The sequence below is a fragment of the Pleurotus ostreatus genome (assembly GCF_014466165.1).
Source record: "Pleurotus ostreatus strain PC9 chromosome Unknown scaffold_6, whole genome shotgun sequence".
In the NCBI taxonomy this organism is placed as follows: domain Eukaryota; kingdom Fungi; phylum Basidiomycota; class Agaricomycetes; order Agaricales; family Pleurotaceae; genus Pleurotus; species Pleurotus ostreatus.
Window position 1 is genome coordinate 265,935 of NW_023503161.1, and position 24,667 is coordinate 290,601.

The following is a 24,667-nucleotide window of genomic DNA, read 5'->3' on the forward strand; positions in this document are numbered from 1 at the left end:
ACAGGACGAGAGAATAGAGAAAGGAACCGCGCTCCGATCACCCAATCGATCCAGCACTACTTTATACACCCGCTTCCACACAGATCCCCATACCCAGCACCCTACCTTACGTAATCCCATTACTTACCCCATCAGTCAATGCAAGGCAAGTACTTCCGTGCATCTCGATAGCCCATATCACGATGCGATCGATCGAGATCCATCTCACCAGACACTGCATTTCCCGCCAAACACCGTCACACACGCCCACAGTGATGCCCATAGCCTGCGTCTTATTGTTATTGTCTCTCTCTCCCTTGCCCTCCCCTTCCCCCTCCCCAAATGTATCCTGAAGACCGCATTCCTGGACCCCGATGCATGTTCACATTCCTCGATATATCCACCCTTAGATAATACGCAGATTGCGCCCCAAGAATGGAAGGCAAGACCCGACCCGGCGTCCGGCGTGCCCTCCCTTGATACCGCTATTCGAGGTTCGAGCCCCATAATATGACCCGTGTCCCGCCCTCCCTATCGATAATTGGGGTGTGGGATATGGGATACCGAGGGAGTAGTGAGTGAACGCAGATTCAGAGCACTGAGATACGCTTCAAATTGGGTGTGGGATCCAGAATCCAGATGCACGAACCGTCGCTCGAGCTCCAGGTACGCCTCCCCCTTCTAAACTGCACACTGTTGTACACTACGCGTCTCCGGCGTCGCGTAACGTATCCCCGCCCCGCTCGTACCCCGCACACCACCATTCCACCGTTTCACCATTTCCATCCCACCATTTCCATTTCAACTTCATCTACACCCATGTCAACTACATCCACATCCACATCCACGTCAAATAACTACTCCACTACTCCATCGCGCATGCCATTCCTCCAGCTCGTACACGCACTGCGCCCCGCTTCGCACTGCATACATGCATGCATACAGCACAGCACAGTAGATTAGATTAGACTATCGTGCTGCGCTGTGCTCGTTCCGCGACATGCAGCCAATGTTGTCTATATCTATATCTATATCTGCGTTGTACGAATTGTGGAGGATGGATTAAGGAGGATGGATTGTCGGTTTTGAGATAATGCGATAATGAGATAATGAGAGAGCGCAATGGCCGAAAACCAAAAATGTTGATATTGATATTGATCGTCCCATAGCCCGATAGCCCGATAGCCCGATAGCCCGATAGTCCGCGACTCGCAGAGTGACAGAATGAGAGAAGGACCTTGAGCGGAATTGAGGAGGAGGAGGAGGAGGGGGGGTTGGGCGCGTCCCCGAGTCCCCAAGTCCCCGAGGCCCGTTCCGGCCGTCCGGCGTGCTAGTGGGTGCAATTGCCCATATCTAAATCTATGTCTATGTCTGTGTCTGTGTCTATGTCTGGCCGGTTTTGACAGTGAGGTTTAGTTTTAGTTTTGACTTTGGGAGAGGTTTAGTTTTGGGTGAGACGCGAGACGTGGACGGGTCCACGGGAGGGGGTCTGTGGCTCTATGGACCGTACTCCGTATTCCGTATTCCGTATTCGGTTATTCGAATTTCGCATATTGGAATTTGGCGGGGATACATTGGCGGGGATACAAGGATACAGGATATCCTTGTACAGGACAGCGTCGACGTCACCTGCGACAGCGGGCTGTGCGCTACGTACACATACGTCGGCCCGTAATGCATACTCCATACTCGTCGTTCCGTCGCTCCGTCCCCACAACCCCACATAACAGCCCCATAACATAAGAACAACATGAGATATAACATAAGAATAACATAAGAATAACATAAGAATCGCGTAAGAAGGATAACACGAGACACGTTCGTCGCCTACACCAAATCACCAAATCACTAAACCCAACGTAAACTACCGCTATATGACGTAAGTCGCGTAAAACACAAAAAAAAACACAAAATACGAAAAAAATACGAAAAATACGAAATACGAAAATGCCCATATATATTCCGCTCCTTCAATGATCATGATAATGATAATGATAATGTGGAACATTAATGTTAATGTGGAATGTGGAAGTCACTGTGCGCCGGCGCGAACGCGCGAACCTGGCCAAGCACCGCCTCACACGGACGGTCCTAGCTGGTATAGCTCGTATACGTAGCTACGCGCCGCGATCAGCGAGCAGCGATCACCGTTATCGACCAACGACCGACACCCAACACACCCAACACCCAATTGCAACGGCACGAGATGCGTCCTTATCGACATCGACATGAACGCCAAACAGAAGGAGGTCGTGTCACTGCTTCACTGCGTTGTGATCCCCGCATTCCCGCATTCCTGTATTCCGGGGGTTGACGTTGAGGTTAGACGTGGAGTAGTGAGCGCTGAGTGCTGACGGCGGACGGACGGCGGGGGGATACATACAGGCGCGGTCCGTGTAAGCGAGGATAAGGAGATGAATGTGGTATAAGGAGATGAAAGTGGCGGAGGGAAGAAGGCATGATCGGCACTTCGGGCTGTCGGGCTGTCGGAGGGTACACGCGAGATCGGGCGTGGCGCGTGGTGGGACGGAACTAAAAGTAAAAACTAAAACTGCTGGACTCGGAGTGCTGAATATTGGATATTGAATGCTCGCGAAATCGTTTAGATAAACGGGACACGGGACACGGGAAACGGGAATGGGATGCGAATGCGAAACGGGACACGGGACATGGGACACAGGAAACGGGAATGGGATGCGAAATGAAAAGGCACGGTTGGACGACGTCACTCTCACTCTCACTGCCAACGTCGATGTCCTGGATCCTGGATCCTGGAAGCTGTTGAGGAGGGCTAGCGAAGCACACTACACTAAATTAAAGCCAAGCCAAGTAAAATCCAAAGCGTACAGTCGAGACAAGGCACGAGGAAGGAAATATAAAGAATAGCGATTAGCGATTAGTGGTTAGCGATTAGTGAATGGTGATTGGTGAGTAGTGATTGGTGGAGCACCGTACCGACATCCCGACGTGCGTATGCGTCCGCGCCATGCATCATGCACTGAGCATTGAGATCAGGATAGTAAAGAGTAAAGAGTAAAGAGTAAAGAGTAAAAAATAAAGAGTGGAAGAGCGAAAGGGTGGAAGAGTGATGGTGGACGTCCGCAGAGACCCGCGACCCGCGACCCAGAGAACGTTCGCAGAGTCGCAGGGCGGGGCGGGGCGGTGCACGGCGTGTGCTCCCTCCGAACGACCCGACGCACAGCGCAAGTACACGCATGCCGATCGTGATCGAATGGACACGAACGCGTGGGTGATGTGTGAATGTCTGACGCCGACAGGCTGACGTTGGCGTTGGCGTGACTCGGAACGCGAGGTTGGTGTTGGTGTTGATGCGACGGGGAGTATAAGCGCGCGGTGCGGTGCGGTGCACAGAATGTGATGATGGGATACTAGAACACGATGGTCTTCTGTACGGCGTACGTTCCCCCCCGAGTGACCCGACGCAGAGCCTGGAGTTGTGGGTTGTAGGGCGTTGTGGGCGCAGACACAGGTACGTGTGTACTATACGCGTGCCGATCGTGATCGCGTCGTGATAGAGTTGGCGGGAACGTGACCGCGGTGTGGAAGTGTGTGTGTGTGTGTGTTGTTGGGTTGATGTGATGGCTGATGGCTGATGGCAGACAGAGAGAGAGCGCGGCGTGATATGACGAGAGTTGAAAGTGCTGTAGCGATGCAGACGAGGAGGCGGTGTAGGTGTATAGCGCAAGGCGCACTATCAAGGGGAGGTGATGCGTGGAAATAAAAATGGAAATGGGAATGGAAATGGAAGGTGACAATTATTGGACGGCGTACGCTGCCCCCCGAATGACCCGACGCAGACCCTGGAAGTGTGTGTTGTGGGCGAGTGAGCACGATACGTGCAATGATCATGATCCAGCCTGTGCGTGAACGCGAGGAGCCTGGGAGCTGATAGGGATAGGGACAGAACGTGATCGCGGTACGCGGCGAGTGATGGAGAGTCGGGAAGCGCGGACGAACCAGCGAAATGTGCGTGTGAACAAGCGAGTGAGTGAGTGAGTGAGTGAGTGAGGGAGTGAGGGAGTGATGGAAGACCGTGGTGCAGCGTGCGTGTACAACGAAGGGTACGCAGTCTCGTCCGAATAGCCCGATGAGCTGATGAACAGTATGGCGGGCGGTGCAGCGCAGCATCATGGAAGGGTGATGGCCACCGAAAGACAGCAGGACCTGCGGCGTACGCATCCCGACTTGCAAGCATGCGAGATTCAATATTCAACGTTCAACGTTCAACGTCCAACTTCAAGCTTCTTGCCTAGCTTCAGCTTCGCACCTCGCTCCATCACGAACTCGACCCAGGAACGCCCGAATTACCCGAGCGAAGTCAAGGCGTGGCAATCGTGATCATAAAGACCGCATGATGGGAGTGACAGCGAAAGTATACGCGGCGGGCTGGTGCAGTGTATAGGAGGAGATAGACGCTGGCGGGTATACGCGTATACGGCGTGCGCTCCCCTATAATTCGGAAACTCTATCACGAACACAACTCGAGGACACGGTGCACACCCGAAGTACCCGACGGGCAGCATAGGTACGCGCACCGATCGTGATCGAGAAGACGCGTGAAGGCAGGCGCTAAAGGGGCCCTATATCGTCGAAAGGTCTCGAGGAACAAGAACAAGTGTCCAGTGCAATGCACAGAACGCGATGGACATCAGACGGTCGATGTACGGTATCTCGCCTCCAGAACATCCGAGCAACCCGACGAGGGCTATGCGCGTGATCATACAAGGAGAAAGGAGAGCGTGATCACGAATGCGACACGCGAAGTTAAATCTTGTAATGGCATTCATGTTTTGACGGGTGATGTCGAGACGAAGAGGACGGCATGCTGTGTCCTACTTTGCGCGTTGTTGTAGAAGACAGAAAGCCGGGCGAACCCCCCGAATGCTCCACACAAAACGGCGCAACATTGCATGTAGCATAACATGTACCACATACCACAGAGAAACTCTACCCATATGCAGTGTCCGGCCTGCGCCCGCAGTCCCGAATGACCCGAGTGCATCACGGCGAGGATGAGACGAGTGCTTGAGGCGAGTATATGCGAAGCGACCGTGATCAGAAGGTGATCGCGAACGTGTAAATGTGAACGCAGGTGAATACGGTACGGGTATTCTGGAATAACGTTAGGGTGCCTTGAGGAGGAAAAAGGAGCCGCACGGCATGCTGTATACGATATGCGATGCTATGCTGCTATTCTGCGTGCGTACGAGGCATCGAACTCGATAACTTCAGGATGTAGATGGCAGGCGGATGGAGGTCGGAGCATGGGCCGAGCACCCCGAACATCCCGCGGAAGCCTAGATGTACTGATGCCCCAAGAATGATGTCCGCGATGTAGCGCACAACATAGTATGCAAACATAGCGCGCAAGATAACATTCAAGATAGAATTTAAGATCACCGTGCATATCGTGACCACTGAGCGCTGCTGTGAGATCCGGCTACGTCGTTGTTAGCGCGCTGATGTTGGGGCAAGCAATGGAAGGGGGAGTCGGGAGTGTACAGCGTACTGTGAGCGTAGATACGCAGGAAGGCGTCATCGCTCCGTCATCCCGCCATTCTCGCCATCTTACGTCCCGAGTATTCCGTGTGCATTGATGGTGATGGTGATGGTGATGGTGAGAACGACAGAGGCGTCAACAGCGTACCGCCTGCCAATCGTCCTAGTACCCGGGTACTTCGCGTAAATTGTGTGCATCGTAAATCGGGTAGATCCGAGTCGAGGTACATTGATATTCTATACTTGATGCATTGATATTCCATACTTGATGGATTGATCTTATACGCAGAAGGCGTGATAGTGAGAAGGCGACTGCGATATGCGGTGAACGGGTGTGCTTAGAATGCCTGACCAGACACCTACCACGGCCTACGCACCCCGCCGACTATCCCGAGCGCCATGTTCTCAACCAGTGCACATACACGTCTGTCATCTGCACCATCCACTATCTGCATCTGCATCTGCATCACAACATTAGCGATGCACAAAAGACGAGACGAGAAGAAACAGCGTACCAGTTCCAATATGAGCAATCCGAATCCAGTACCCCAGTAAAGAAGTGAAACCAGAGGCGACAGAATATGGGATCCTGGGAGCTATAGGCCGTAGCAGGTCGAGTACCTTTGCTGTGTCTTGTGGGTCCCAGTAGGTCCCATAGAAGCCATGTAGAAGGCACTCAGGGTTCCAATAGCAACGCAAATAGCTCTATTGCTGTAACGCATAGCATATAAGGGCCCGGTCTGCTCGTCGAAATGTTAGTCCCTCGGGTCTGGGGTTGGCTGAGTTTGAAATTTACATTTCCTAGCGCTGGGGTTTGGCTGAGCGCGTCACATTTGTCACACATGTTCTATATACGGCGCCAATCTGATAACAATTGCAACAATGGTTCGTACTACCAACAGCCGCACCCAAACACTTCGAGAAGCTGCCAATGCTCAAGCACAACATCGTCTACGGACCTCTGCTATCCTTGCCGCAGTTGTAGGGGGGGCTGCCCTTCATATGGCTCAGTATCTGATCAAGACTCCTATGTATACCTCTGCTCTCACTGGTGAGCAATGGACAAAGGAACTTCTTGATGGACATTGGGAGCGCTTTCACAATATGATGGGGATGAATAAGCGAGTCTTTCAAAAGCTCAATCAGGAGCTGCAGAAGTACTCTGGATTCAAGGGTTCAAGGTATATTGGGCAGGAGGAGCAGTTGGCAATGTTTCTGTACATGTGCCGGTCAGGTGCGGTACACCGGGAAGTGCGTGAGCGTTTCCAACATAGTCCTGGGACAATAACACGGTATACATATCAACTTGAATTTTTTAACCGTTGCTAATGATTCTCTAGGGTGTTCGACAACCTTCTGAACCGTTTAACTGATCCCCAGTTTTATACACGCTATATGAAGCTTCCGCCAAGTGATATCACACCGCCTGAGATACGTACCAACCCCAAACTCTTCCCATTCCTCAAAGACTGTCTTGGAGCTCTTGACGGTACTCATATCGATGCCTTTATCCCTGACGAAAGTCAGATTGCACGAAACCGAAATCGCAAAGGCGGGCTCACTCAGAATGTTCTTGCTGCAACCACGTTCGACATGCGGTTTGCATATGTACGGGCAGGTTGGGAAGGGAGTGCTGCAGATAGCCGTGTTTTTGCAGATGCAAGGGCTACCGATTTTGCGATCCCCCCTGGCAAGTATTATCTTGGTGATGCTGGTTTCCCTGCATGTGATGCACTGCTGGTACCCTACCGTGGTGTCCGATACCATCTCAAGGAGTGGTCAAGATCTACAAACACGTGAGTTTGTCTCTGACTGTATTGGTGTCTTACTCATTCTGTATTAGCCCACGCGATTACAAAGAATTGTTCAACTTGCGACATGCTCAAGCTCGGAATGTTGTTGAGCGCATCTTTGGTGTTGTCAAGCGGCGATTCCGGCTCATCAACACTGCTCCAGAGTATTCGTTGAAGAAGCAAGCAAAGATGGTGCTTGCGTTATGTGTACTTCACAACTTCATCCGTGTCCATGATCCCCAGGACTTAGATGGAGCAACCTTGGAGGATCTCAGCAACTATCGCCAGCAATCACATACACCAACCACAGATGATTATTCAACTCACATCTCACATGAAGAACGAGATCGGGCAAACGACTTCCGGGATAGGATTGCTAAACAGATGTGGGAGCAGTACCAACAGTATCTACAGCAGAACATGTAATTACGTTGGTATTAAAATTGCAGGAGGTATGTAGATGTAAAGAGTGGAATGGGGTAAAGAATGTGAAATGATGTAATAAAGGAGTGGGATGAATTAGTAGTAACCTAGAGAGAAGATAGCTCAGCAAGGATATATGCATGGCGAAGTACATCACTATCAATGCCCATATATGTATCGACACTTGAACTGTCCTTTCGGAAGAGAACAAGTGCCTTACCTTTCTCTTCTATGGTTAGATCATGATCCATGTCCAACGCAGCAATGACCTTGACCAGACGAGAGCCAGAAAGCATCTCCGAAGAACCTACAGCAGCCGTTCCCGCATTAGCCACCTTGCTGACAGCTCCTGCCAATGCAAGAAGAGCGTCAGGACCAGAGGTACGGCCCCGCTTCATCCTGTATGGAGCCGGAGTGTCATCCGCATCAGAGGCAGCACGCTTCCGACACTGAGATGAAGGTGGTGGTGGTGGGGAAGGGGAAAGAGGAGGGAAAAGGGGAAACATGTCCATATCCTACAATGATTGAGTTTTCAAGTTAAACTCAATACTGATAGCACATACCTGAGAGGCTTCGTCCTCATTATCGCTACGAGGAGTTCCAATATCCCCACTATCATCAGCAACCATAGCGGTGATACTGACAGCATTATCACCAGTTGCACTACGACCTTCAACCAAGGCAAACATGAGGTCATAGCAAGGAAAGGCCTTCTTTCGCCACTTCTTGGCGGAGGGATGTTTCTGGTATAATCAGTAATGGCAGGCAGGAGAAGATAAGGAGACGTACATCAATATACTTGTCCCAGACATCATCAGTCGCAGTGACAAGATGTCGTTGGTCATCCCAACCAAATCCTGAAAGAGAGCGAAGGACTTGGACAACAAGAAAGCTCTCCTTGAGCTAACCAACATGATAAGTCATAGCCTGTAGACTAAGATATCAAGTACGCACTGATTTGAACCTATCACGACAACTGGTAGCAGTCTTGCGACTACCCTTGCTCCTCTCTTCACTACCCTTCAAGCTTTCCTCAGCTGCAGTCCACACCAGGGTTTTCCAGCCATTGTCCCCTTGATTGCCAGCAGCTTGTTGCTCAAGAAGGCAGTCAAGAAGGGCCTTGTCATCGGCATCCGTCCATATGGCCTTTTTCCCCTTCAATACAGGGGGATTCTCCTTATTTGATTGCGTCGAAGAAGGCATTGGCGCGTGAGTGAAAGAAGCGAGGGGAGAGAAGCGAAGGGGAAGAAGCGAAGGGGGAAGAAGCAGGGGGATACGAAGAAGCGCCGAGAATTGATGTGACATGGGGCCTGCCCCAAACCCCAATGCAGCAGAGCAAACCGCCGGCTTGGGGTAGGTTTGGGCCGGGTTTGATCCAACCGTGGGACTCAAATTTGGCAGGTCGGGGCTAACATTTCGACGAGCAGACCGGGCCCTAAGTGGTTTGTAACCAGTTCGTCCCAACTTATGGCTCAAACGCAGTTGAGACATCTGTATGTTTGGCAACGTGTTCTGGCTCGTGTAATCTTGCAGTGCGCGCCAGCATGTGGTCGACATGATGGTGAAGATTAGACAGCGTTCGTGACACCGTGAAAGACAAGACTGGAACACTGACGGTGCGAGGAACCTTCCTGGTCGAATGGTCCAGGGACTTCAGGCACGTGCCTCACATCACCAAAAAAGGGATTGCCGCCCCTGATACCCCGGATTCTTTGTCAAAGCGGAGTCCCGCATTCGAGTGTGCGTGTAGAGTTTTGTTCAATAGGTGTACAGAAAATACGCGATGGAGATACGCATGCGCTTCAATCATGCTGTCTGACGTCTATCTAGCACGCTCAGTCTTTGGACAATGGCGACTCTATTTTGGAGAAGATGTCAGGACACTAAGAACCGATACATGATGTACGGAACCTAGAACATCCTGCATCACGGTGCATTAATCTATTGATCATTAAACCGCTGCGTAGCAAATTCCGAGACGCGTGAACTTCGTATTTTAGGAACAATGGATTATGGCAAAACATAACTTCTGAGATCGTGCGGCGCGAGTCGAAGGTGTCAGCGAGTTTGCGAATTCAACGGGAAGCAAGTAAACAGTATATATCGTGATCAGACGGTGCAAATTGACCAGGTTACGTTCGCCGCCATGATGTTAGCCTTTGGTGTGCCTTCGGGGCGCTCCAGGATAGCACTAGTGCTAGAACATATCAGGGGCTCGTGGCCCAGCTCGTGTCAGGCAGATATGTATCTGAAGGCGAGGGGGATGATTCATGTTAGATTGTCACTCGCAGCGCTGGCGATCGAAGCGTTGGCCCAGCTGACCTTCGAACAATGGGAGATTGTATCGGGAGTTGCATTGGCATTTGCATTTGCATTTACGGCAGTGTAGTCTAGAATGGGGACCAACACCGCGGCGGTGAGAAGTGAGAATAGCAGGTACAGGCAATGATAGAGGGCCGGTGTTGGATATGAGTCAACGGTCTGCCATCGTGGAGTTGTGGCGTTGGCGGACCAGGAAGCTGTCGGTCGAACAATGGCAGATTTTGAATCGGAGATGGGGAAGATGATAGCCTGCGTAGGAGGGGGATTGAGAGGTAGGGATAAACAGGGAGCATGGTGATTGCGATATCAAGGGGAAGGGAAGCCTGAGGGCGCATGGATGGATTGGCTAGCAGAGTAGACTTCTTCATGCACGCAACATATGTCATGGGCTAACACCGTGGAGAATGTTAGATGAATGGCTACGGAGGTGCGATCACTTGGTTGCCTATTCAGTATATCGAAGTTGATTAGAATATGGTGGCTCACTTCGACTAGGACTAACCTCTCGACCTCCAACTGGCTTGTACCAGTCACAGGGAGAACTCGAATATGATTTTACTTCGCGCTGCTCACGTACTATATTCATCCACCAGAATACAACTAAGATCGAAGGCAAAGGCGTAGGCAAGTTAAAGGGGTCAGTCCCGGAGAACTCCATCGTAGGTACCGAGTCGCCGAAGAACCCAGGCGAGAACCTGGGGAAGACTACCGGGGAGAGGGAATGCGGGTAACGGAAGGATAGGAGTAAGAACTTGGATGACGGAAGCTGGAATTTAGAGGGAGGGATGTCGCAGATAGGGTGATGCCATTGCCTCTACCAGGTTCGAGCGAATTCTGACATGGTGTGATATGCGCACGGCTGCCGAGTCTCAGCGGCACAGTGGAAGTATTTGAAACACTCACTACTACGGCTTGCAGATGATGAATCTTTTGTAAGTATCGGGGTTGGAACGGTTATATCACGGCGTTCAGACCATCCCATCACGGATCGTACTTCAGAGTCTAGACAGCGAACAATGATAATTCGAATGCGGACTTCGCGGTGTCACCTGCGTGGAGAAAAAAGCCCAGCGGATGCTCGACATTCTGGCTTGACCCTCGCTAAGAGGGAAAGAGAAGGAGAAGGAAAGTCGAGATCATATCGGGGTGGGACAAAGAGTCATTGACTCGGTGTCACGCCGCCTTACTCCCGCCTAATAGTACACACTTGCTTGCTTCCTCACTGACAGCGCGGATTGGTTAATGATCGGTATAGAAAAACAACGGAACGACACGCACCAGTAGTTCTTGTGTATTTGCTCACGCCGCAGCGAATCTGAGTGAGTCAAAAAGCGTGGAGGTTAGAAGTTGAAGGAGTGGAGAGCGCGGGACGTCGTGGGTGGAGTGGATGATCTAATTCGGACGGCGAAGATAGCGAGTATGCTACTCATAATACATAATAAAAAATCAAATCATGACCACAAGGACTTACTGCTCCGTTCAATGTCCTCAAAGAAACGGTCTACTGTGTTCACTATACAATGCGGAAGGACAGACCGTGGCCACTCTAGCGGTCCAGTCCAGAGACGCTATACTTAGACTCGTGTACGTTGGATAAGCGCTATGGATTCTGCCCCGCCGGCTGATCAAGCGCTTGCTCCGCCTGGCGCCTGCTACTTGACACCTTCACACCGATCGACTCATTGACTCATCGAATCACCGAACGATCAGTGATCAAAGGATATATTTGGAGGCGGACGATCGGTGAGATAGGCTTGCTTGCTTTTGCACGCGCGTGCACGAGGCGATGCGTGATGGAATGCGTCGTACAGTGGTTCTGGACGCTCGGGACGGGATTGCCTGTTAAGGCGAACAATGAGAGATGTGTACCGATATTTCTATTTCTCATTGATCGAATAGCGGGTGTATTGATGTAGTGGCGGCGTATTGCGTGGGCGTATGGGTTTTTGATTGCGTGGCCTGCGTACGGAAGAGGTCTAGATGAGTGTGACTCGACGGCAAGATTGAACAGAAATTGCTCCTACACTCAGGCACGGGTACATAGATGCGCAGATAGGTTGTCGGCATAGATATATAGATGGATCCGTGTTCATGAGAATGGCGGGTGTAATATGGCCTGATACTTTTGCCTCGTATGGGCATGAAGTCTTGGAGGACAATGAGCGGATTCTGAGCGGGGACGGATGAATCTACGAGACACAGCGGGTCGGGTCGGGTTCGAAGTGAAAGTGAGAATTCCCTCGAAAGTCGAGGCACGGAAGCATATGGTGGCGTGCATATGAGTCGACTCTATCATCCCCCTGCTATCGAGACAATTGTGTTTCCGTGGAATCAATCGTGGGCGTTTGGACTTGAATAGATGCAGTCCTGCTTGACACGAGTCAAAGCGCCAATTCAGGAAGGCCGTTTGGACTCACCATAAGCGTATAGTTTTTTTACGGACGGTTAATTTTGGGTTCATTGATCAACCCTGCGGTAGTGCGAGTAGCTTCCTCGACTAGAAATTCATATCTGTAAATGTATACTTATTTTCCATTTTCTGAGTGACAAGGATCTAGACTTACGTTGCAACCAAGCTTCGATATGCAGGATATTGTCCAAACGCTAGCGTGCCTTCGAATGTGACGATATTTCATTGTCTGGATAATATGACTCGTCGAGCTTCCCCAACGTCCCGGCGTATGTATATCCGTTTCAAGTCGTTAGCTTGTGGGGAGGAGCGAGGGTGGATCTTAAGTCCACCGTTCCCGCGGGTATACCTAGTACCCATTGTGAGAAGCTTTCCCACTAGCTAAACCATGAGTCACAGCGAATGGTGGGTGTGATGATGCATTGATGACGAGAAGAAGGTTGAGCGCGGCGTGCGCCGCACAGCCGAGGCTATGCACAGGTGCAAGAAAGGCTTCCATGCGTACGGCCTCGAGGTGAGGGACGTCTTTGTCAGGATGTGGGTTGTGGCAGACATGCTCCGATATGGGTGCCGAGGAATTGAGCGCACAGTGTTCGGACCAACATCTGTGTCGTGTTCATAGGGCGCTGTCACTCACGGCTCTTCAAAGTTTCAAGGCTTTCCACGAAGACAGCCTCGTGTAGGGGCACGAAAGATGAGATCCTTTCGGGATTAACAAAACATAAACGGCGAAGCTATTCGGTCGGATGAGTATACAAGAGGGTGTATTTACAGGAACTGTCAACACGAGGCACTGCATGAGGACCTGCGATATATGAGGAATTCAGGATGGCGGGATGAGCCCACTCACCTCGACACCGCCGATGCTGAATTGCATTCTCTGCGCCTTCTGAAGCAGAACGAGGCATAACGTTACGCGCCTCATGCAGGATTGAAATGTAGCACTCTTCACATGTGGCGGACGTCCGCTTGGTCACAGTCACGGACAGTCGATCACGTGTGAATGGGAGTCGTGGACGTCGTCCACATTGACATGTACGATGAGCACTTGCTTCCCGACGACCCTCTGCCAGACAGTAGCTTCATTCGACTTCCGTTGTAGAACTTCGTTTCCCTGACAATCTCCATGGCCCGGTCGCTAGCGCGGGGCTCTGCAATCGAGCCTTTATCCGTGGCGCGCACAGCAAGCATGTTCTTTTACCGGCGACTGGGGCTACGGATTCACTTGCTGCACTCTGCGAGGTCGAATCGAGTATCAAGATCCTGGCGGAATTACAATGCTAGTTCGTACGGGGCTTTGGGATCAAGACATAGCAAGGTGTGGCGTATCACACAGCAAGAATGTTCTTTCAGATCACGAAACGTGTTGCGATGTCGCAGATCGTATGTCAGAATATGAGCGTATTGCGGGGAGGACAAAGGAATGGCGCCGACGTCCTGGCTCGGTGCGTACACTCTTCTCCGCCATACTGATGATTTCAAATTCACACTTTTCTAGGACCCGTAACACGTGTGGCGTCGCCCGCTTTGTTTCTACCTGAACAGGGACCTCCGTACTAAGAATATTCCCCAGGTCGTGGAACGTGTTCCTTCGTAGGGTGCGCGCTACTCCTTTTGCGGCCTGTTCTCAGGATCGTGGGCCTATCCTGTTTATTGGGCAGTGGTCAACAGCGAACACGGCATCTGATAGGACCCAACAACTCAGAGAAATTTGGAACAGGGCGACACTGGATACTTCATCAGGAAGACATTAAATCCGCCGCCAATTACCAACCTTTGTGTACCCCCGACAGTCAGAACACGTGTAACATCGTTCGGCAGCTATCCGGAAGTTATCATTATTGTCTAGAGTTTGATGTCGTTGGGAGCCTTCTAGGCTAGATTTCCGTGGAAGAGTTATTTTGGCGTCGTGGAGGACTTGCCCCCGTTGTGAGTGACTGTAAAGGAAAACTGAACAGAATGAAGAAAACTAACTTGACACAGGTCCGACATACATGGTACGCAAACTCGACGCCGTCAAACTGAACCCCGAATTCTGATTGAACTTGTCCCGACATCGTCGTAGCCAAGGTCATACTGCAGTTATCTCCTCGTCAAACGCGGCATTGATGGACATTTTCCGATTCTGGGTGACCTTGCTTGCGAAATACATGACCCATGGACCAGAAGACCACCCAGACGATTCTAGGGACATGAGTTCACCGTGCGACTGTTGGGCTCCGATTCCACGCCGAATCCTCGTTAGAATCCACATTGTCCGCCGTGTAATTGCTCAACATAATCCCCGAAGTATACTTTAACATTCTCCCCCGCCTCGACATGTGCTCCCACCTCGATTGCGACTTGAACAATGAATCTATTCAGAGCGTGCTCCTCGAACCGATCCGTTATTCCCGCCCTCCTGGTGCGGACATCATCCGAGGCTCCAAACTGTACTGAAAGTACGTTCCCTATTTGGTCGTCCCCTTGTTCTGTTTTCGTCCTCCCTCCCTCCGTCCATCCCACTTACTGCTCCTTCATGTTTCCTTATACAGATCTCGACTGCTTCTACCCTCGAAGATACTTCGACGAAGAATCTTCCTCGATTTTTCTGGGGATAATTCGTCAATAGTCAGGAAATTCGAGGTCCTCCTTCTAGCGAGGACATTTAATTACCATCTTTCCCCCCGAAGTCCTGCATCCGAATTTACTCACCCTAGACCCTGGGTGGAGGGCTTGGACAGCGTCGACCTATTTCCCTTGATTTTACGTTGATTTTTGGTACACTGAGCCTATGACGTTGTCGTAGGAGCTGCGGACCGTTCGACCTGTTCGACGCTTTCAAGCCCGTTCTAAGATGTCTAATCACTCCCTCAGTGCGGTGCTCCCGCCTTGCATCCCTTCTCGCGCTTGGGTATATCCTCAACCCTCCATTCCAATATTCCCAAATACTACGCTTTACTTTGGCCGGGTTAACTCCGAGGGCAGGATCGGCAATCTCTCTGCATATGGCCCTCCGCTAGCGGATCTCATCGATTGTGCCAGCGATTTCGATGAAGGGGTGCGCACTACATGCTCCGCCCCCCTTGGGGCAGAGAGCGCTGGCAAGTCTATCAACCCCCGTCTGCTATGACAAGGAAACCAGGAGTTTGGCGGGGATCAACGCCAATGGGTGCCTCGTGCCCGATGTGGGAAGACAGGACCGAGATAGTGGTAAGCATCGTCGCGATAAGGCAGGTTCGACCTGTGGGTGCGGAGACAGGCGAGCTTTCTCGGGCCTGATGACCTCGTCTGAAATTGATTCCTTAGGCTTTGCAGCCAATGCTGCGTTGAATCAAGAGTTTATGATTACTCTCGCCATTCGCTCTATCATTCCAGCAGCATCGCAAGTCCGTGCTAAATCAGACGTTAGCTCGGAATGTCGGGCCTAAGCTTCAGTCAGTCCCGGTCTCATGATCAATCTACGAACTGCGTATGCAGCACGTACGTTGCTAGGATGGTCGGTTTCCGCGCGCCTGAATTCCGACTCCCTTTTCCTCCGTGTTCCCCATCCGGTGAAGCTCAAGACATTCAGGTAAGTCAGGCGAGCTGCTCAACTGAGTGCCTGGGCGGCGTAGTCTCTTGATAATCCATTACAAATACTTCACAGGTCTCTCATCTACGGTCGGTGTCGTCTATATCCATCCTCCATGGCGTGGTAGTGAGGCTAGGGGAGCTTGGTGTGGCTAGCTACTGGGCGCTCGGAACACTACGACAAGGCTATCGGGCACGGCCAGTTGTGCGCAAGGCGAAACCAGGTATTGACGACAACTCGGCAGTGGCGATGGGTTCTACCGACACCTTCATCCTCCCGGAATAAGAGCCAAGATGAATTGAGTACGTGGATATAAGTGTTATAGATATGCACTTCTTTGTATGGATGTATACGATGCTTGCCTAATGACCATAACCATCTATACGCCTTGCGAGTGAATTGTGGAATTCTGGATACCGTGCAACCATTCCGTTCTGCTGCCTCCGCATCTTTGGTTCTCTTCGAAGTGGGCTCGAAGGAACTCGTATGTATGCATTTGTTACGTGATTCACGCTTGTCGGTGGCCCCGCACTAGTGTTCACACAGCGAGTACGAGTCGAAGTCCTCCCATTCATTCAAGGCATTGACAATGATGACAACAGTACATGATGTTGTGTTGGATGTTGTAAACTTGTAAACCTTCGGGAGCAGGTCAGGACACTCTGCGGCGAGGATCTTTCCTCAATTACGCTGGCTGCATGGCCACAGTGCTTTTGCAAGGAGTCGAGAGCGGCAATGTTCGACTTCATCGTCTACATTCGTCATGCTATGATTTCAACTGCCGTCCTCTCAGGGAACGCGCACCTTATATTTTCCGATGGTCGTGGCCAGCAGTTTGCATGTCGATGCTCGTGGGAGGCCCAGGTCACTCAATACATCGCCTAGCACATTGAGGCCATGCACCATGCACCCTTGACTAATACGGGCTACTCTAAGGGAAAATCAATGCTGTGGCGACAAAACTGAAGATAGGAACGGAGTAAAGATTCAGAATAGGGTCGAGATAGCAGTTACAAGCTATCTCATGGCGTTTACACCCTATTCCTCCTCACAAATCTAACCGGCACCTCAGTGATGGCTAGAACTGGAACCAGCCTGCCATTCATGACCCGTCTTTTCCATTCCTCCTTCGTTTCGCCGCGTTGTAAGATCGGCTCAATGCGCCATTCACGGAGGAGCATCGTTAGCCAACACACGGATTCGGTGAGCGCGAATTTACGGCCTATGCACATTCGCGGTCCTGATCGCAAGAGTCCCATCAATAGGGACAGTAAAACAACCAAACGACTCAAACGGTGCTCACCGAAACTGAAAGCGGTGAACTCCTCTGATTCATTAGACACGCCGTCCCACCTTGAGGGCTTGAACTTCTCGGGTTCATTGAAGTAACGAGGATTGTATTCTGACAGTAAGTCGTCACGTCAGTAGAAATTACACCTGTGGATAGTGCGATGTGCTCACGTATGCCTATCATATCTACAATCACCTGAGGCTGGCATGAGCACGCCGGTGTCATTCTGGAATCAGCCATCTCACCTGTGTTCCCTTGCGGATAGGAATAACCGTATTGCCCGCCTGGCCAACAGGGTTAGGGACAGACAGTGTCGTATCCTCACTTGCTTCACGGGCCATCAAGTGGATGATCGCTGTATTCGCCCACAACACCCACAAAGATATATAACTAAGTGGATTACTTGAAGGCGACGTTGAACTCACGGAACATTCGGAGCGACTCGTAGAACACTGCCGTCACTTTGGTCAGCTTGGGGTAGTCTTGCAAGGTCTAGAGCCGAGCACAGTTCAGAGGGGTTGATACATATGAAGTTGGGGATACGGGAAGACGATGACGCACAGGATCACGATCGAAACCGACAACATGCGCTATTTGCTGTAAAACATCATCTTGGATATCTTCATACAAACTTATGAGCCCCAGGGTCGCTGCGAGGGTATGGGCCGTTGTTTCTACAAATGTCGAATCATTATCACGACCGCGAGGTCCAACGGGGGAGGGGGGGGTGCGCGTACCATGTCCGGCAGATAACATAAGAAAGATGTTCCCGATAACTTCTTGATCGCTCAGCTTGAGTTTATCATTCTCAGACTGATTGGCCGCCACTAGCATCGTGAAGATGTCCTTCCCCCGCACACCCTTGTCGCTCACCGCTGCGTTCAAAGTGTGTTTGCGATCTTGGACCTGATCATGCATGAATTTCGCCAGATATTCATAGGCGATGCGAATTTCCTGGATCCTGATTGGAAATAGCTGTCAGGATGCGAAGTATAGGGATACAAGTTATGAAAATGCTCTAACCATTTCACAGGTAGCCTATATATCCAACTCGGTGCAACGACGGCAAAGATGGTTGTATCGGAAACGATGCGGAGGGCCTCGTGTGTGGACATGAAACCATTGGGCAGTTTCGCCGGCGTCAACCAGTCGAAGGGAAATCCAAACGCGCAATGGCCGAGAACGTGGAGCGCAAGCTACGGAATCTAGGCATTCAGCGAACGATATCGAACGGGTTGAGGTACCTTGAACGTGAGTTTCTGGACGGCTGGAAATTCGGCGACGTCCCTATCGGCCCAACCTTCTGCGTCGACCATTTCACGATATGTCTGTAGCGTCTGCTCCCAGACGAGGTTATATCTGAGACGGTAAAAGTTAAGATAAGGAGGGCCGGGGGTCTGGAAATGAGCACATACAGATCCTCGTTGAATGCTGGAGCTATTACTCGTCGGTGCCTTCTCCATGTATCGCCTTCAGAAGCTGAAAGGTTCATACCCCATAGTCTACATGGCTCCGTGTCAGATACATGGATAGTACTCGAACGTAGGCCATACAGAAACAATCGACTGGTCTCTTGGGGTTTGAAGAACGACGACTTGCGGCCTTCCGTTGTAACTTGACGGGCGATGTCGATATTCGAAGTGTATATTCCGGCGGGGCCAAGGAGCCAGGGGACAACAGAGAAGCTTTCGTTCTGGAAATTCCGATATACTGCTCCAATGCAGACACCATCAGTAGGAACACCCTTGGATAGACCAGGGCGTATGTACCGTCGAAGCGTCTGCGCCACGGAAACTCCAAGCCCATGTTCCACCATGTAGTCGGCAGAAGGACCCCAGGGACGTAGATAGGCCAAAATGGAATCCTGTATCCTGGAAGGTAGCTCACCGCCTATATTTCTGGTCAGCATCAAGCCCTTGTCTGGCGTTCCAGCCTCGTTATGGCTCAGATGCCAGGTTTGTCTATATACGTACCTTGAGCCCTTTGATGAATTTCGCAACCCGCGAGAGTAGGAAGATTGACAATAAAGCGACAAGGAAGTTGGTAGCATTGACCATCATCCTGAAGGTGGTCGTCCGGGTGGTTTGTGCCTCTGCGTCCGCCTCCTGCAAGGACTATCAAGCCCTCCATCAGCTAGCCTAGAAGACGTCTAGAGTTACACATGGTAGTAGTGAGATTGAAGCCTATTGCTGGAAGCGATCACAAACCCGGTTCCCCCTGAACGATGTCGAAGCACAATTTTTACTTTCTTGACCCGACACCATCCCACAGACAAGTGAACGCCTCACGCGGCGGATTTCAGCTTCGGAGCCTCTACATTTTACGACGCGTGAATGTCCGTATGGTCTGTTATGCATTTATGCCCCAAGTTCAGCCCGAGTGTCTCGCGTGTGCCCTCAATCGGACATGCCGGCTACCCAGCGGACCCGAACTATGTCTGACGCAACTATCGCAGTCAGGACCGCGGATGTGTAGAGGCGATAAATTCGCGCTCACCGTGTGTTGGCTGACGATGCTACTCCGGGAATGGCGCGTTGAGCGTATGTTCAAACCCGGCGAGACAAAGGGAATGGCGAAGACAGGTCTTGGTTTGTCCTCACGCTGAGGAGGAAGATGGCGTAAACACTGTAATAGCCTGTGTGTAGCCGTCAAGCTTCAGCTTCAACGTTCAACTTGTAGCTACACGAATTGAGATTTTCCCTTGGTTAGACTTTAGGCGAACATTTACATAAGCGCGCACCATGTGTTCAATGGTGATCCGTTGGGCGTAGTGCTCCCGTACTTTATGAACGAACAACCATGGAGTTCACCCCACTAGACCAGATCGACAAGGTTCGTTCCTGCTTGATTCTACTACAAGGCCATCGAGGCTCGATTGTCGCCCACAGATCCACGTTGAGCTTCGTTCCGGTTTCAACTCCGGCAAACTCAAGTCCCTCGCGTACCGGAAGTACCAAATCTTGCAACTCGGCTACCTCGTTCAGGACAATGCGGAGCGGTTCAATGATGCATTAGCCTCAGACTTGGGAAGGCCAACTCTCGAGAACAACTTGTACGTCGATCTATGTTGCTGTACGCCGAGACTTACCACGTAGCTCGCAGCTTGGAAATTGGGCCGAGTATTGGGGATACAAAGCAGGCGTATCAGAATGTCGAGAAATGGTCCAAGCCAGAGAAGCCAGCGTTCAGCTTAAACTTCACCGCCATGAGGCCAGTCGTGCGTAAGGAACCCAAAGGAGTTGTGTTGATCATCAGTCCTTTCAATTATCCTCTGTGGCTCACAATCGGTCCAGTGGTGCGTAATCTCCTTCTCAAACGATCTCCACGTTGACGGTATTGACAGGCGGGTGCCCTCGCTGCCGGCAACGCTGTGGCCATTAAACCCTCAGAGAACACTCCCGCCGTCAGCAGCCTTCTTGCTGAGCTTGTGCCCAAGTACCTCGACCAAGATCTAGTTCGCGTCGTTAATGGCTCTATTCCAGAGACTACAAAGCTGCTCGAGCTGCAATGGGACCACATTCTTTACACGGGCAGCGGACGAGTCGGCAAAATCGTTGCTGCTGCTGCTGCGAAGCATCTCACACCAGTCACGCTCGAGTTGGGGGGAAAGTCCCCGGTTGTCATCGACCCGAACTGCGACCTTGAGACAGCCGCGCGCAGGATCTTGTGGGGGAAAGTTGCCAACGCGGGCCAGACGTGTGTTGCACCCGACTACATCCTTGTTCCCAGAGACTTCCAAGACACCTTCGCAGACGCCCTCAAAAACACGTGAATGATTCATGCAGTCCCCACTTCGACCCTCCCGTTGCTCACTTCATTTGATAGGTATGATAAATTCTACCCAGAGTCGGCTAAGCCCTCGGTCAGCGGCGCATATGCGCGTTTGATCACGCCTCAAGCGTTCACTCGCGTCAACGCGTTGCTGAAAGGGACGAAGGGAACGGTCGTGTTTGGTGGTGAGACGGATGAAGCCACGAAATACATTCAACCGACTGTGGTGAAGGACGTCCAGCCGGATGATACCTTGATGAGCGAGTAAGTCCTGGATTTTCTCGGTTCCCGCAGCCTCGTATCGACCCGCCTAGGGAAATCTTTGGCCCTATCCTACCCATCGTCCCAGTGAAAGACATTGACGAGGCAATTGCTTTCATCAATGCACGGTGAGTGACGCGCATTTGATGTCTTGACCATGCTAACAACTCGTTATTCAGCGATCATCCACTCGCCCTTTATGTCTTTTCCTCCGACAACGCTGTTAAAGCCAAAGGTCTGTGAGACCTACCCCGAACAAGGCGAGATTCTGACCTTACATAGTTTTCGACAACACTCAGAGTGGCGCCGCAATCGCCAATGAGGTTTTAATACATCCCGGCGGTATGTGACTAGACGTATCTCTATGAGAAGATGATATATTTCTTTCTCCTAGTCGACGGCCTGCCGTTCGGAGGGATAGGCCCCAGCGGATGTAAGTCGACGTCGTTCCGTTAATATGTCTCAGTCATTCACGGACTATAGCCGGTTATCACACTGGAAAGTACACGTTCGATATATTTACCCATCTACGCGCTTCTATGGACTCGCCGAGCTGGTAAGCGTCTATACTCGTCGACCATATCTATATCTAAGCATATTAACGAATACCTCAGGGTTGACAAGATCCTCGCTGCGCGCTATCCGCCGTACACGGTGAGCCATTGAAGTCATTCCGGACATCAGGCCCTCGCTTACCCACGTTTGACATTCACCAGACGAAGAAGGTCAACGCAGTACGCAAGTTGCTGTTCGCCCGCCTGCCTGCACGTCCAAGCGGACCTCCTCCAATCGGCGTAGCGTCTGGCAAAAAACGGTGGGGTCGCTGGTTCTTGGTAGCTACGGCTATTGCTCTGGCGAGTTTTCTGACGAAGCGATCCAAGGCCTTGACGGGGTCTTCGTAATTTAACACTGGGTTGTGTTTTACGAGGATATGAAATGTGCGGGAAAGTCTCTGCGAGTACACACCCCTTACTGGATATCTTCAAAGTACAGTCTTCTCTGTTTTCGGTACCTTGTCTTGCTGTCTAGTCCACTGTTCGTCCGTCTTTTCGCCTCGGTCTCGACCTGGCGACAGTGCATCTCCATGAGCTTTATTTGATTTTAATGACCGCTGGAACTTTGTACAGCCATCTTTCATCGAGCCTCTATGATCATGGACGATCGATAATCCGCATGGACCAGTACGCTCGCTTTCAGGTATGTCCTCCGTTGCTCACCATTAACCTCGTCGTACTGACGCAGAACGGCAGGTTTCAGCTTAGAACTGTTGTCCATAGCCATCACGCTCCCTAACGATACAGGACAACGGTCGCGTACGTCAGGACAAGGTTATCAACTGATCGGTACTATTCATTGTTCGTTCCATTGCACAGCTGGCCTCTCAGTCAGCGTTTCATGAGATCGCTATGATCTTCGCAGCGGAATAGAGAACCTTGAGGCAGCTTACAGTGCGGTGCCTTTTCTCGAACCATGCAGACCGTACGAAAATACTATTTGTAGACCGTCCGTTGGTAACCTTTGGCTCACACCTGCCTCCTCTGGTCGTCATTGCAGTGGGACTCGCTGTCTCCGCGATCCACTCTAGCGTCTAACTGCGCGCCCATCAACAGGTTTCATGCATAAGCGCTGTAATAATTTCCTAATCAAGCAATTTTCTCCAGGGACCTCGGCTTATCATGATATGCGAGTCAGTTCAGGCGGTGCCCTCATTTCTATTGCTGACCCCTCTGGATACAGCGCAGCAGCTTTGGCTGACTGAAGGCCGTTCCCAGCAGCACCGACCTGCTCTCCAGTCTACGCGAAGCGAGGTTCTTCGTCATCGTCTGGCTCCTGGGCGAAGTGCGCTTAAAGGAACCATACCCTCTCTCCGTCCCGAAACACCTATATTTATCCTACGCTGCGGCTGTTAGCGCCAGTATTATAAGTGAGTCCGAGGTCGTGCGTCTCCTCCCGCATCCTTCTCATTCTTTCCTCCAGTTCACGATGTCTTCGCCATTCGTGTACACCCCTCATCCGTCGTACATGCTAACTCAGTACCTCGATCCAGCATACGGCCAGCAGCAGGCGTCCCCGTTCATTCCTAGCGCATCCCTCTACCCAACATCCCCCTACGCCAATTCGAATGACCTACCCAACGATCCCGGGACTCCCAACACTCCCAGGCGGGTCCACTTTGGTGATGAATTCGGCGACCCATTCGGTACGCACGCGAGGCAGCGTCGGCCGTCGTGGTCTGGGCCGCCCCCGCACAGCAGCCCAGGCATCGTACCCGTTGTATTCCCCCCATCTTCGCCCTTCACACCGACGTCTCCTTTCCTTGGGCCTCAACCCCAACCCCCCTACTACCAGCGTCGGCACTCTTACGGTGCTTATGGGCAACAGCAGCCGATATGGGGCGCAAATGTGCCGGCTTGGAGTCCCTACGCCATGAGCCCTGGGCCGGGCATGCTTCCGCCACAGTGGCAAGCCGTGCAGCCGACCGTTTTGCAGATTCACCCTTGGCTCAACGGGGAATCTCCTCGTGGAGACTTTATATTTGATCTATCGGCGGCAACGTATGCGCCGCTACGTCTAGTTGGCCCAGGACAAAGTCAGCCTATACCATGGGAGGATTTGAAGCAATCGGCAACTCACCCGCCGATTACTCGTCTGCTCATTACTTGCGATATGATCCCTCAGTGGCCGATCAAGCTCGAGTTCAACCCGTACTTCGGTGCCGGTCCTAATGGCGGACATCTACCACCTCACGCCGCTCCGCCGATTAGCGTGCACGACATCCTATTGCAGATACACCAGTCCCTCAATCAGAGGATCTCCCACATCGACTGGGCAAAGTTGTCGATGGCTGAAGAGAAAGCTGTTTCGCGGGCGTACGCTCATCGATGTCGTCGGTCGGGTACTATGGAGATGATTGAAAGGGGGAATGGGATCAAGCGCGTCGACTTTTTATTGGACAAAGTGTTTTTCAAGGGGCTCGTGCGGACGGGCGAGAGTTGGGAATCGATGAAACTCATCACTGGTTGAACACTACTTGCACTGTTTCTTGATATATGTATGTGTATAGAACTCGCTGGGAGGACTTCATGATATGTATGTAGTAACGTCAATAAGAATTCAACCTATCAGACGATTGTCAAGATGTAAGTCAGTACATTCGATCGATCAATATTCCTCGATCGCAACATTCAACTTGTGGATGGTGGAATAGTGCTTGCCGTCGGCACGCTTGAACTTGGCTAGCACGTTGCCCGGTGTTAAGAAGTCGAGGCAACGGGTGAATATGCTCCCGCTGTTCATATGCGTGGTACGGTGATGTTGGTGCCTTTACCGTCTTTACGAAAGCG

The 24,667-nt window shown here is 51.4% G+C and overlaps 4 protein-coding genes across 4 annotated transcripts; 2 read left to right on the top strand and 2 right to left on the bottom strand.

Moving 5' to 3' along the window:
• Nucleotides 1-9,983: 9,983 nt before the first annotated feature.
• Nucleotides 9,984-10,695, bottom strand: PC9H_008344 (uncharacterized protein; the record flags this gene model as incomplete). Its single annotated transcript, XM_036777858.1, has 2 exons — nt 9,984-10,286; nt 10,615-10,695. 2 exons carry the CDS (start codon nt 10,693-10,695, stop codon nt 9,984-9,986), a joined length of 384 nt encoding a protein of 127 aa, XP_036629286.1.
• A 6,336-nt stretch (nt 10,696-17,031) lies between these two features.
• On the bottom strand, nt 17,032-19,351 carry PC9H_008345 (uncharacterized protein; the record flags this gene model as incomplete). The annotated part of the gene is made up of 13 exons (XM_036777859.1): nt 17,032-17,240; nt 17,304-17,402; nt 17,462-17,486; nt 17,537-17,646; nt 17,717-17,783; nt 17,853-17,965; nt 18,029-18,252; nt 18,315-18,487; nt 18,536-18,650; nt 18,707-18,793; nt 18,845-19,001; nt 19,061-19,181; nt 19,265-19,351. 13 exons carry the CDS (start codon nt 19,349-19,351, stop codon nt 17,032-17,034), a joined length of 1,587 nt encoding a protein of 528 aa, XP_036629287.1.
• Nucleotides 19,352-20,090: 739 nt separating this feature from the next.
• PC9H_008346 (uncharacterized protein) lies at nt 20,091-22,225 on the top strand (the record flags this gene model as incomplete). The annotated part of the gene is made up of 12 exons (XM_036777860.1): nt 20,091-20,123; nt 20,180-20,343; nt 20,394-20,586; nt 20,635-21,059; nt 21,117-21,326; nt 21,377-21,451; nt 21,503-21,558; nt 21,606-21,665; nt 21,718-21,756; nt 21,807-21,879; nt 21,938-21,977; nt 22,040-22,225. The coding sequence occupies 12 exons, from the start codon at nt 20,091-20,093 to the stop codon at nt 22,223-22,225; spliced, it is 1,554 nt and encodes a 517-aa protein (XP_036629288.1).
• A 1,081-nt stretch (nt 22,226-23,306) lies between these two features.
• Nucleotides 23,307-24,347, top strand: PC9H_008347 (uncharacterized protein; the record flags this gene model as incomplete). The annotated part of the gene is made up of 1 exon (XM_036777861.1): nt 23,307-24,347. The coding sequence occupies one exon, from the start codon at nt 23,307-23,309 to the stop codon at nt 24,345-24,347; it is 1,041 nt and encodes a 346-aa protein (XP_036629289.1).
• Between the last annotated feature and the right edge of the window lie 320 nt (nt 24,348-24,667).